This window comes from Meleagris gallopavo, chromosome 6 (assembly GCF_905368555.1).
Source record: "Meleagris gallopavo chromosome 6, MGAL_WU_HG_1.1, whole genome shotgun sequence".
Lineage (NCBI taxonomy): Eukaryota > Metazoa > Chordata > Aves > Galliformes > Phasianidae > Meleagris > Meleagris gallopavo.
The window spans coordinates 27815362-27829053 of NC_139409.1; the positions used below are offsets into that span (position 1 = coordinate 27815362).

General features: G+C 42.3%; 1 protein-coding gene across 1 annotated transcript in view; it reads right to left on the reverse strand.

Annotated features, from left to right (window-relative positions):
* The window catches only part of MEOX2 (mesenchyme homeobox 2), a 53312-nt gene extending 50581 nt beyond the window's left edge, over positions 1–2731 (reverse strand). Inside the window, exon 1 of the mRNA XM_003207111.5 lies at positions 1790–2731. Coding sequence (XP_003207159.1) covers positions 1790–2300 — 511 coding nt within the window. The 5' untranslated portion in view covers positions 2301–2731. The remainder of the gene's footprint in view (positions 1–1789) is intronic.
* Between the last annotated feature and the right edge of the window lie 10961 nt (positions 2732–13692).

Genomic DNA, 13692 nt, shown 5'->3' on the forward strand with positions numbered 1-13692 from the left:
AATAAAGGGGTGGGGTTAAATGATTGGTCCAAAATTCTGACTTTTTCTGAGGAAAAACCAAAGACATTGCAGCTACCCAGCTGCTGTCAGAAGGTGCCTATTTTCAGTTCTAGAAGTTCCTCATTGTGTGAATAGACAGAATGTTTTCTTCCTTGGAGAAAGGAGGGGGCAATCAGCAGTTACCTGCTTTGGTCTTTTGAAAGTCTCAGAAAGTGATGTGTGGAGCACAGCGCGATCAGTGTAAGCACAGTCACAACTCGAGGCTCCCACTCGTGTCCACTAAATCCAACGGAAGGCTCCAATCCCTACAGGATACAATCTGTGACATTCCTCAGTGTTGCTTTTTTTTTTTTTTTTTTTTTTGCATCACAAAATTAAATAAACAGAAAGCAATACAGATACTTCTCTGACAGTGAAAGGGACCCATTTCCTTTTTTCGCTTCAGCTTTAAGTATGCTGACAAATACAATAAATCCTTACACCAACAGGCATCCAATTATTTTTCAGTAGTAATAGGGACTCAAATTGTAGCACTCCTCATCTGCCTCACAAAAATCTGACCATTCCTTTTGTTTCATAAAGTATAAGGAAGATGCATCGATGGAATTCACTACCGCTGTTTGACAAAGTACAGCTTTCATTCTTGGAAGACTTCAGCCCAGCTACATAAGATAAAACTCAACTAAGCCTATCCTGAATGACAAATAAAAATAATTTATTAATGTAACGATGGTATCCTTCAGGGTCATTTTCCTAAACGGTTCCAATCACTCACCACTCTACCGAGCCAACAACATTTTGACTGCAAGAGATCATGGTTTCAATTGGGAACTCCACAGCTATGTGGAAAAGCCTTTCACTTTCTCTTCCTTGATAACAAACAATTTACTACGCCTGCTCTGGAGCTCTCAGAGCACTGCGGTCCTCCTTTCCAAGTGCCCACTGCCCCCTCGCTGCATCCCTGACGGCCCTTTGGTTTGTGTGTGCCATCTTCGCATCGCCTGCACCGTGCGCCTTCAGTCAGAGCTGCCCTCGCTAGGCTCCATCGGTTTAAGCAGAAATTATGTCAGGGCTTTTGTGCACCCAGAGCTCCCAAATCACCCTCCTAAAATAACTGCGGTACTATATGTTTTTCTGCTCATCTCTAAGCAAGAGTTGTGGTGTTGTGAAAAGTCAGACAGCTCCTTCCTTCCCTCTGCCCCCGGCACCAACAACTTTCTAAAGCTCTCATTCACCCGTTTGGCTGACGGACCCCAGCTTTTGTCCCTTCCCGAGCACTGAGCCTCACGAATAGCCAGATCCTACACACGGGGTGCAAAAGGCTCGGACCGGCCCGCGCAGCCCCACGCTGCGATCTCCCTCGGCAGTGCCGCAATGCCGCAGCCCGCGGGCAGGGCGAATGCACCGAGCGCGTCCTGTCCCCACGTTTGGGGCAGAGGTGGCGGGTCGACAAGGGGGAGGGAGACGCGGGGCCAGATGCTAAAATCCTCACCGAAACTACGAACAGCTCTCACCCCGTCGGATGGAAACTTTCCTCCCGCCGCCGCCGCCACCTTCACTACTTCATGCGCTATCACGTGCTTGATTTTTCCTTTTTATTTCTCCCCCCCTGTGGCCCTAATAAAGCTGCCCTTAATGACGGACATTCCGAGAACGCGGCCGAGGGCAGCCCCGTGGCAGCCCCGCGGCGAAAGGAGCCGGGCCGGGCCGGGCCAGCCGGGGCCCGGCAGCGCAGCTCCCCGGCACTCTCCGCCCGGGGTTCCCACCCCTGAAGGAAAGCCGTCGTTACCTGAGCTGTCGCTTTTCCTCTTGCCGGATCTCTTCTCCGTTTCCACTGGGGACAGAGCCTGCCTGCCATAGTCCCCCGGCGCACACGCTGCCCCCGTAGGGGTGGTAGTGCCCAGGCTGGAGGAGTTCGAACACAGCACGGGGGGGCTGCTGCCCAGCTCTGGGGGTCCTCCTGAGTCCGGCTGGAGGCAGAGGCTGTGCCTGGCCGCCGCGGGAGGAGACGACATCTGAGGGATGTGCCAGTTCGTCTGCAAAGCCTGGTGCTGCTGTTGCTGGTGGTGGTGGTGGTGGTGATGATGATGATGGTGGTGCCCCCTATGATGCTGGCTGGCAAACATGCCCTCCTCATTGGGGTATCCCGTTATTATGCAAGAGGAAGAAGAAGAAGACAGATCGGGGTAGGACATGTGGTCGGATCTTCCATGCAGGGCAAGAGAAGACTGGGAGAAAGGGTGCAAGCTCTGCGCGGTGGCATGGGGGCTGCGCAGGCAGCCAAAGAGTGTGTGATCCATGGCATGCAAGTCTCAGGTTCCAGGCAGGAGAGTTTAGGAAGGATCCAACTTCACCACCCTTTGTCAACTTTCACTGTAAACAGATCGGGGCTGGGTTTTTTTTTTTCCAAAACGGCAACGACAGACTTTGCAGCAAGTAACTGAACTCAGATAATCCAGGTCTTTAGCCCTAGCGGCCAGTCTCCGCTGCATAAACACTCGGACCTAGATGAGCCTTTCTCAGAGCTGCCCAGATGTCAAGAAGTAGGAGAGCTTGAAGCCAATAGAAGGTGGTCCCAGAGAACTGCTTGAAGGGGGAAACGGCTCCGAGAGGTTATAAATACAGTAGTGTGTAATGTGAGCTGGGGGCTGGCTTAGCGGCACAGCACTGACCACATGCAAACTCCCTCCAAAACGCCAGCGCCATCCCCGCGCCGAGCGGCTCCGGCAGCGGGCGGCAGCGCTGCGCGCCCCGGGCGGCGGCGGGGGGGTGGGGTGGGGTGGGGTGGCCGGGGGCGGCCCGGTGGGGAGCGGTCGCTTCTCCTCCCCCTCGACGCGGGGAGCGCGTCCGCCGCTCCGCCAGGGCTGGGCGCTCCCCCCTCCGAACGGATACGGGGCGAGGCGGGAGGCGGCCGGCCCCCCGGGGCCATCACCGCACCCCTCCCCACCCCTCTCTCCTCCTGGAAAGAAGGGAGAGCGATAAAGGACACCCCGCAGAGTGTGCGCAGGAGCGAGGTGCGGTAATGGGCGAAATCAAATACGCCTGGAGGGCGCGGGGCTGCAGCCCCACCTGAGCTCTCAGCGCACCTGGCCACGGCCCGGCCTGGCTGCGCGAGGCTGCCCGCACACCTCGGCCTTAAGGACAGGAGATCCCCAGTATCTGCGGGTCTGCGATGAAACCTCCGGTGCTCAGCGAGCTGCCACGTGTGTTCGAACACAGACAAGTCGCCTCTTGCCCCCTGCCCCACCAGAAGGGCGGTTTGCTCAACTTGTCTGCTTCTTCATTTGCTGCGTCGCGGTCTTTAGCGTGGGACAACCTGGAGAGGGACAGCCTGAGCTGCGCGTGTCGTGGCATTAGCAGTAGCCCCGAGGAAGGCTGTACATGGGTTTAAATTAGGATAAAGCGCTTATTGATCGTTGCTCAAAGGGATGCCCACTGCCGAAACGCTGAATTACTTTGCCCTTTCTCCTCACTCTACCTTCCTCCTCCTCCCCGCAAACCAAACTTAAAGTGAAAAGAAAAAAAAAAAAAAAAAACACAGAGCTCTGCCTTTTCAGTCTAAACTCTTGGGTCCATGTGCGAAAGATAAAATGAATTTGAATTGCCATTGGAAAAAATCAGGAATTGTATGAGATTTGCAAGAGCTGGTTTCTTAAACGGAAATTGAGTCCTATTTTGTGGGAAATTAGTTTTGCAGACTTTCTGAAAAAAAAAAAAAATCTAAAACTTTTGTTCAGCAGCTGCTCCACTTTTCCCTGCAGTTTCAGGCTGAGCTGGAACCTGCAGCAGTCTTTCGACGGTAAGACTTTCCCCCCTTTTCTGTCATCTAATGCTTTTTAAGAATTGTCTCTAGATTTAACTGTAACAATGCGGTCTTTAAAAAGAGAGCGGCGTCCAAAGCAGAAGTCGCTGCCTCCGTGCACTGTTCAAAACTTGATATTTCTTCAGAATAAAGGAAATATACAGTTACAACACTGATGAAATATTTTGTGCTTTTCATTGTGTTTATCGTTTCAATATGTGCTCTAATATTAAAAAAAAAAAAAAAAAAAAAAAAAAAAAAGAATACAAAGAAATCGCAGTGGCTGAAGCGCTTTTGGTTCCGCGAACCCGCCGGGCCGCGGGCGCGGTGATGCCTCTGTCCCCGCAACGGGGTGTGCCACCAAAGCACGGGGCCACCGGCCCCACCGGCCCCGGTCTCTTATCCCCGCCGCGGGCGGCCCCAGGTGAGCGCGGGGAGCGGCAGCCCGGCCCCGCTGCGCTCCGCGGCTCTCCAACCTGCTGCTGTCAGTCCGCCCGCCCCGGCCACGGGGGCGAGATGCCGTCGTGGGGGCCGGGGCTGTGGGGGGGCGGGGGGTGAAGGAATGAAGGGACCCGTCCTGCAAGGGCGGCCGCTGCCGGAGCTCTGACACCGGCCCGGATGCGAAGGGGCCGGGGAAGTCCCGGACCCAAAGCGCTGTGAAAGTGCCTTTTTTTTTCTTTTTTTTTTTTTTTTTTCTTTTTTTTTTAATTCTAGGGGATGGCCGCACGGGATAAGAAAAGGGGGAATAAGTGAAGCAAAGCGAGAGGGTGAGAGGGGGAGGGAGAAAGATTGGGTTTCCAAGAGAAGGTAAGAGATGGAGCCAAATCGTGCTTTTTAGAGAGAGGTAGGAGAGGCTCGAAAAGGTGAAGAAATAAAAAATAAAAATAAAAAATAAAAAAGGAATGCAGTAACAAAGCCATAATGGCACGGCAACGTCTTTACCATCAGCTTCATAAGCAGACGTGAATATGTGAGGCTGCATTTCCTTTGGCGCTGGTGACCCCCAATACATGCACAAGTCCCACATCAAGTGTTCTTAGCACTTCTTCCATCAGCGCTTTGAAGCACAGAAGAACTGGAAATGCAAATCTCAATGAAGCGTTGTGCTTTCATTTTAAACGATGTAAGGAGAATGCAAACACAGGCAACTCATGATGAGGCAAATAAACAGACATTTACTGGAGCAATCCAGAAAGTTTCTGAACGGAGCTATCGAATAACTATGGTACGTGATGCCATACTTTGTAAACATTTGTGATTTTTTCAAAGAAAGCTCCAGTGCAAAGCTTCTCGGTGCAATAATTACTGAAGAAAGTGCAAGCAGCTATTACCTCTCAATGTAAATGGTTGGATTCTTGTTCATGCTGTATCTTTTTAGAATGTGTGTTTGACCTACATATGGTACAAAAGCATTATTTAAATCAATGCCAGCAAGTTTGCCCAAAGCTTATAACATCAAGTGAAAAAATAGAATGTTTTAAATATGAAAACAGTAAACCGTTTAACTCATAAAAACATCTGGAGCCAACGCAGTTTGGAACATCATTTATATTTTCATATAAGGGCTAATATTTGCATTCACTTTGTGTTTTTTGGTTGTGGTTGTTGTTTCCTTTTTTAACTTACGATTTATGGCAAAAGAGATCATATAAAATTGACCTGAATGAACCAGCACACAATTTCTTTGCTTGTGGACTTCTGTAGCCTTGCTCGGTACTTTACATTGGAGGCTAAAAGCACCATCTTCCCAAGCAATGCCAGAATGTAAGTAAAATTCTCGAACATTTCTTTCTGGTGTGCAGTTCGTATATTTGCAGTGTGCATAGGACAAGGAAATCAGACGGTCCTACTTGGGGACCACAGTTCCAGTGGGGTAAACTGCCCTAACTTTGCTGAAGTCAGCAAAAAGGTGGCAATTTATGCCATTTGAGAACATTCTCCTTACTGTCGAAGAGAAAGCTAACAAATATGAATTCAGTTTATTTTAGCCAAAGATTTTATTGTACTCAAGAGCCTACCAAAGCAAGAGGACGAGATTTTATTGTACTGTAATTATGATCAGTTCGTATTTTTCCATGGCAATTTGGTGAAGGCAGACATCATTATTTAACCTTAGAGTCAATCCAGATTCACAACAGATGTATGTTTATTTTCAGTCTTTCTTTTTCCTAATTTTTCCCTGCTTAAGTCCCATGGAGGCAATATAATTATTTCTCTTGATACCTGTGCTGCAATGGAAACCTACAGATACAAGCAGCAATAAAGCCAGGGGATTATGCATCATTTCAGAGATGCTTGGTTGCTTTAACTGAAAATCCTCGCCCAGAGAATGAATGATTGGTTAGTTGATTTGTCAGAAATGCCTAATCCCTGCCAGTTAAAGACAATGATAATTGCATTTACCATTCATACATCAATGGTGTATCAGTGTCTTCTTGGTGATTCACCAGAAAAACAGGGGTGCTATTTTGAGAAATTCCACTGCCACAAAGTGCACCGCATAACTTTAGCATTGCATTTCTGTGGTGTACTTCCAGTTCACTCTTTTTAACGTTTACATGTGCATTGGTTTAACACTTATCAGACACAATTTTTGGTTTAAAGACTACAACATATCTATAAAAATGTTAAGCCCGAATCCATATTTTCAGCTACTTCTCCTGGATACATATGGATTCTGTTCTAATTTTCATGATCTCCAAGTATTACAAATTTTAAAGCTATGCCAGCAATTTAGTATATTACATAAATGTTGTGCTGAACTATGAGGCCCTCACTGAAAATGATTTACAACTTTGCATTACATCATTAAAAGTTATTTGATTTGCCAACCCACTCTAGCCAGTAAAATATCTTACACTTCTTATTTATTTTAAATAAACTGATGAAATACTAAAATGGTGAATGTACTTGAAGCTTGACACCTGAGCGATGATGTTTCAGGAATGCTTTTAGAGTTTAAACTATGGGGAAACTGCATTCCACATTAGATACTCAAAAGCCCTAGAACAAGTTCTCTTCAAATCCATGGTGTGAGCTTGTACGTCTTACACAGATAATCCATTTGCAGACTAAACTGTCTTGCACAATGCCATTGCTTTCCCAATCTGCATGTTACATTGCAACTTACCAACTGTTCTTTTCAGTATTATTTCCGCTGAAGAACTCCGACCTAAAAAACAGTTATTTCAATCCTTGTAGGGTGTTTGAATGATCCATATCTCTCAATTGTATTTAAAAATGTATTTGAAGTGCATGTGCAGGCAAGCCAATGATGCCTGAAAAATATGTTTTCCATTTTGTTTTCTTCAGATCTTGACAGTTAGACACTATACTCAGTCAATTCTCCTATTAAAATTACTAATCATAGAGGGAAAAAGGCTTGTTTTTTTTTCATATTGTTCATTTCATTATTTAATGAAGTTTGCACTGTGGATTTTGATAACTACACAAAAGACATTTCACTGGATCCCCCATCAAAATATACACAGATGCAGATGGAAACAGGGTTAAGTGCATTTTAAACCCTTTAAATTTTACCAGTGCTTACTTCATACTGTGCAGTTAATATTTTGCTGATGATACTTGATCATTCAGAATAAAAAATGCAGCTGACTCAGATGTTTGTGCATCAAATGTTTCACACTAAGACTTACTCCTGCTTACCAAACAAATAAATGGAGTGCTTACTTTACAAAGACCAAAGTAGAGAAAAAAAATTCTACCATTACCTGAGCTATTTATCATCCCTGGCTGATGTTCCTGGGCCCTTCTAGGACCAGCAGCGGGGGGCATATTTCATAATTCTGCTGCTGTTGGGGGATGGTAACAGCGTGATAAGTCCCTAATCTTCATCACCTCTTTTGCACATTAATGAGGAAAATACAGCTCGCAGTGTATATTCCTCACCACTTCTAATTTTCTCAGCTCTAGAATGAGAAAAAGACACATATGCATAGATGAATGCACCAAGCATAAATGAATATCTACACAGTATCTAGGTTTTAATAGCTGCTGGGATTATGTCACCTACTCTGCAGGTATATATGCCTGTGATTTACAGTGTGATGAGCTCTACACTCGGAGCAGAAAGCCAGAACTAGCCAGTATTCAGGAGAGAATGATATTCATCACCCCGAGGAGCTCAGGCTCTATTCATTTCACTTGCTTCACGTGGGAGTACTTCTGCATTTTTACAGAGTCCTGTTTGCGTTCACGGCAATTTGCTCGACTAGAAGCATTCGCAGGGTTGGAACCTTAATTAATAGTAGCTGTAGGAAACAGCAAAAAAATCACATGTAGCTTTCTGTAATTTTTTAGGCATAGCTGCATTGTAGCCCTCAGTGTTTAATGTTAGTTAACGCCAATAACAGATACTAAGGAGGAGAAATCAAATACAAAGTAACCATTTTTTGAAATGATCATTTTAGATTCAGACATTTTAGCTTATGAAAAAAAAAAAAAAAAAAAAAGCTAGATTTCCTTTAAAAATATTAGCTTAATTTAGAGGAGGATCACAAAGATGAAATCGTAGCTGCTTCAATGACCGTATTCAGGAAATTATGTTAAGTTTTCTGGAGCCAATGACACTACTGATGTTTAAAAAATTAGGCAAGTTCTGCAGTATCTTTAAAAACAGTCCAAGCAAAGTATCTTAAGGAGACAAATTTATTTGGATAATATATTTTATTTTCCCAAAAACCAAATGTAGCCTCATCAATGTGCTGTGAATATATTGTACTGCTTCTTGCAATGAGCCTTTCCAAGATATTTGTATTCATTATGCTTTGGTAGGCATCACACTTGCAAAGTAATACAGATAGGTCTCACGGTGAGCTCAATAAGCCCTTCCACTAAGGGGCTGCCTTTGAGGAGCCTTCACAACATCCAAGTGTATGTATCAGACTTTGGCACTCCAAATCAGTCTCAGGAGCTACATTCCTCTTTTTATTGGTGCCTATCTCATATATTTCATCTAAAGTAGATGCCCACAATAAAATTGTGAAGCCTATTTATTCTTTATCTCCTATTTTCCAAACATAAAGTGCCTAGCACTGTGAGCGTGGTGAAGCTCAGCTGTGTAGCAAATAAGCGGTATATTTTTGGCATACTTTTTAGCTGCCTGAAACACACATGCAAAATACAATACATGGAGACACTATCTGAATTTCTGCACTTCCCTCATGAGCATGTTGTCCGTGTTATGCATTTGTGCATTTTAGCCATAGAACATATCACTTAGGGAATTTAGATTGTATTTAATAATGCAAGAATATTTCAATACAAGATGGCAAACTAAAAATATTTTCCACTTAACTGTTTCAAAATGCCATGTGCAGGAGAACACAACAAAATGGAATTAACTCATAACATATGCAACTCTTATTTGTGCAAGAGCAGTATATGCCCCTAAATCCAGACTCCAGCATCTGGAGGCATAGCATGTCTCTAATGGAAGAGAAAGGCATGAGACGTGTCAGCTTCTTGGCTATGATACATGGAAAGCTGTGCCTTTTCCTTCATGATACCCAATACAGCTCCGATTAAAACTAATAAAGCAGACAATTTCCAGGTAAGCTGCCTTGGAAGCATTTTGGGTTTTTTATCTCATTAGTTGTAGGCAACAGGATTAAGCTGAGAAAAGTATTTACTATAGTAAAAAACTCTATCTAAAACTCTTTCATTTGAAACAATCAAGTCTGAATGAAAACCAGTATTCCATGGTATGAATCATGTGTATGTAGTGTGTCCAAACTAAAGATTCCAATTTGTAGAAACAAGTTTTGCTGTCACAAAGGTATTCCTGGAGCCTCTTTCTCATTACTATTTCTTACCTCCATCAGTATCACAGAATAATGTAGTCTTTCTACGCTTCCATCACTTTGATTAGCTTGGAAGCCTCTTAAAACATTATAAAGAAACAATTCATCCTATAAACATTTTAAGACATGAACTGTCTTCAGACTTGACCTTGAAAAATGCTGAGTCTTTCTTTTTTCCTCCGTCAACCTCACGGGAGATACTTTACAGGATCAGCTTCATTGTTAGACTGTAATAACAATTTTAAAAGTATGCAGTGGAACATAAATATTCTTCCTTTTGTTTAAAAAAAAAAAAAAGGAAATAATTATTTAAAAAAAAAAACACCAAAAAACTCAAACCCCAGCAACAATCAAAAAACAAACAACTGAAAATTGCACTTTGAAACAAATGTGTGAAAGAGATCTGCTGGATTTTTTTATGAATGCATTTTCAAATTTTTATTGCACTAAAATCCTTAGATGAGTTTTTGTAGAAGCTGAGACGCCAAACTTCAGATTTTCTTTTGTTCATTTTTATCTAGTAATCTCCCTTGTTACATTCATAGCAACCAAGGGAGAAGGTATGCCTTTCTATTGTAGTTATTCTTATTTGAAAAAAATAGAAGTAGAAACAGAGAAGCTGCTTTGCTACAGAGATTTAGTTATTTCATTTAAATCTGTGTTTGCAGAACAACCTTCTGGATGTATAGATATGCACATGAATACATTGTAAAAGGGTGTTCAACCGTGCAAAAAATACAAGCATACCTCCAGGCTGAAATCCTCAATGTGTGATTCAAACCAATTAGATTAATGATTGTTTTAATAACAGGGAAAGACCTTAGATGCATTGTACAAAAAAAGAAAAAAAAAGAAAAAAAAAGAAAAAAAAAAGAATGCCTAACATTAAAGCAAGAGAAGGAACAGAAAAAGCTCTTTGCACAGTTTACCAGACAAACTTCTGATTTCGTTTCTAGCTGAGAAGAATGTTTGGGAATGTATCTAATCTAACACACCCTATAAAACTGCACAGTAGTCCCTGGTAAAACTGGGAGTAGTATGGACACAAAGGTCACATCCTTTAGCAAAATTCCAAGATTTCGGCAATCCAGTACTGCAATCCAGTACTGCCTGATGAATTTCTAAATTGTGAAGCTGTGTACCCATTTTGGAAATTTGGTAGTTAGCTTTCCCATATACCAGTACATTAATTTCATTATGGATGAAATACAGAATACATCTGAACCCTCATAGATGTGGTAACAAGTCTTTTTTTTTAAATATACCTTGACTCGATGATGAAAATATTTTACTCTAAAAATAAGTCATATATTTAATTTCGAGTATGGCAGGCATGGCATGTATCCAGGGGTGCATGGAGTAAGTTTACCCCATACAATTTGTAGTCAATCAGACTTTCCAAAATGAAGTCCCATAAATATGAACATACATTGCTTGTTTGTTTTCTTTTTTTTTTTTTTAAGTTTCCTTTATTGGTATCATAATAGTACGACCCAAATATGAGGAAATAACCATGTCATATTAAACACAGGAATACGCTTTCACAGTCATTTATTGTGCATAGCTAGTAAACATTTCCTGGCAAACAATTTAGAGAGTCCATAAATTCCATCTTAACGCTACTTCCGTAGCTACATGCACTGCACCATACACAAGGGTATTAGCTCAGTCTCTCTCATCCGGAATGGGTGGATTGGAATTGAAAAATCCCCACCCCCCCATTATAGCACCATATGTCTCGAAAGTCTATCCTCTCTCAGGGCAAACAGCTCCTCTCAGATCTGCCTGATGGATCATGACTAAAATTCTGCTGTCCCTTGCTATTTAATCTAGCAGCATTGATAGTAGTGTCTATCTAGATAGCAGTATTCTATCATAAATAGAAGTATCTATCAGGAGAACACAACAAGCCAATCGCTCCTTTGGCTCAAGCAGCAGGTCCCACTCAGAGAGTATCAGGAATATGGAATATCAGAGGGAAAGCTCACCACATTGTGATAATTTGTATTAAAAACAAACAAACAAACAAACAAACAAAAAACTAATTTTGAATCTAGAGGTAGGGAAAATAAAATCTCTTGCTCCAGAAAATTAAGTGGCCTTCATGATTTCCTGATTCCTCATACAATCAGTTAACCGTTATCGCAGATCAGCTTTGCAGCATCTTCAAAGGTATCGAGTTTGTCAGAATTTCAGACAATTTTCTATAGATATCTTATTTATTTGTTTATGGAATGGGGGATTATTAGGGAAACAGTTTATCCATGGGGATTATTGGAGGGTTGGATTTCTGCTCAGTTTTTTCCAGTCCTCTTGTTATGCGTGTCTGTCAAGTTATGTTGGAAAAATACAAATCCTTTAAACAGCCCTCGAACAGCCCAGCGCTTGAAGGAATTCTTAGGAAACAATCACGTTAAGGTAAAGTTCATACCGCTAGTACCAGACGCTAAGCTGACATATTTCAGCCAGTTTGTATCCTTATTACAGATATACATTATTATCATTCCTGTTACAGCTATTATTTCCAGATTATTTTGGATTGAAAACAAAGAGTTAGCAAAAATCTGGACTCCTTCCAAAGACTAGCTCAAAAGCTCAAAGGGGTTCAGTCACCTTGTCAATGTTCTGCTTTACGATCTTTAATTTTACGGGGTATAGTACTAAAACCTCTCCCCAGCACCCCTCTGAGCACTTTTTGAGGAAGAGTTGAGGGATAAAAAAGAGGACTAAGAGCAGAAAGACAAAGATTTTATTTCCCTGATCATGGAAGTCTTTGTTTCTGTTTTTTAAATCCTTTCATTTATTTATATGCAATGGAACCACTATTAAACAAATAGTCCTGTTCTTAGTTACTGGCTGTATGTATTCGATAATCCACATGGTATAATCTTTAGTTGCATGTGTCTCAAATGCTCTCCTTCAGAATCTTATTAGATGAATAACAAAGGCTTTGGAGTAACGATACAATGGATTATTGCACCTTTTGGAGCTAATCCAAATGACCAGGACATCAAAGCTTTAGAATTTTACCTCTTTTTTTTTTTCCTGTATTCCCCTTCGCTTGCTGCTCAACGGCAGACCTTTCAAAAGCATCTCTCATTTGCTGGCTGCTCATCTTTACGACCTCCCTGTACTTCCTCCTAGTCCCTTCAAGTCACCAAGTTCAGCCACAAGCCCTTCAGTTGCATGCTGAAGAGAAATAGTTTGTGGTCTGCAATTTGCTCCACTTATTGTCTGATGATAAAGGCCCTAATCCCTTTCCTGGATCAGGACCTCCACCAGCTTCCTTTCATTGTGCACACGGGCAAACAGAGCAAGAAGAAAGATAACACTCCGCTTTTTCAGCACAACTCCAGCACTTATTTTCTCTTTCATGTTTTAAGTCAATTTGATTGCTTGCACAACCTGCCAGAAAAAGACAAGTCTGATCAGAAAGAGCATGAGCAGAGAAAGTTCAGTTTCCCAGGTACTTCATCTCAGGGACTATTTTCTGCTGAGGATAGAGCATATTAATGAGCCCAGTCAGCCTTAACCTCTCACAAATCAAGCAAGCACTCCTGCATGTATGAACGTCCTCTAATAAAGATTTTGCAGTGAATACTTGTCTGATTGGTGCAAGACACTATTTTCTTTTACTTAGTAGTTTGCTTATGGATTTTTTTTTTTCCCCTACATCTCCTCATGGTACAGAATAGCAATAACAAATTCAATTCATGAGTTTTATATACATTAAATAGTAGGAAATACATCTGTGTAGAAAATGTAGCTAGTTCCTGTGCTTGCAGAGTCTCTCTGGATTTGCTGTATTAAAGCCAAATCTATTGTTAATCTGTTTAGCACTGATTGTATTCCTCAAATATGTTTGGTGTTTCCTTTCAGAACTGTCATATACACGTGAGTATTATACCTTCATAAAGTACTAGCACAGAATCACTAGAAACAGGTAATTGTAATCTTACTGATAAAATACCTATAACTTCACTAATTAATTTTACTTAGTGACCGGTTGAATCATCAGTAACAATTTAGCAGGATGTCTGCTGAGATTTTTACCCTTTTTTGTCAGAT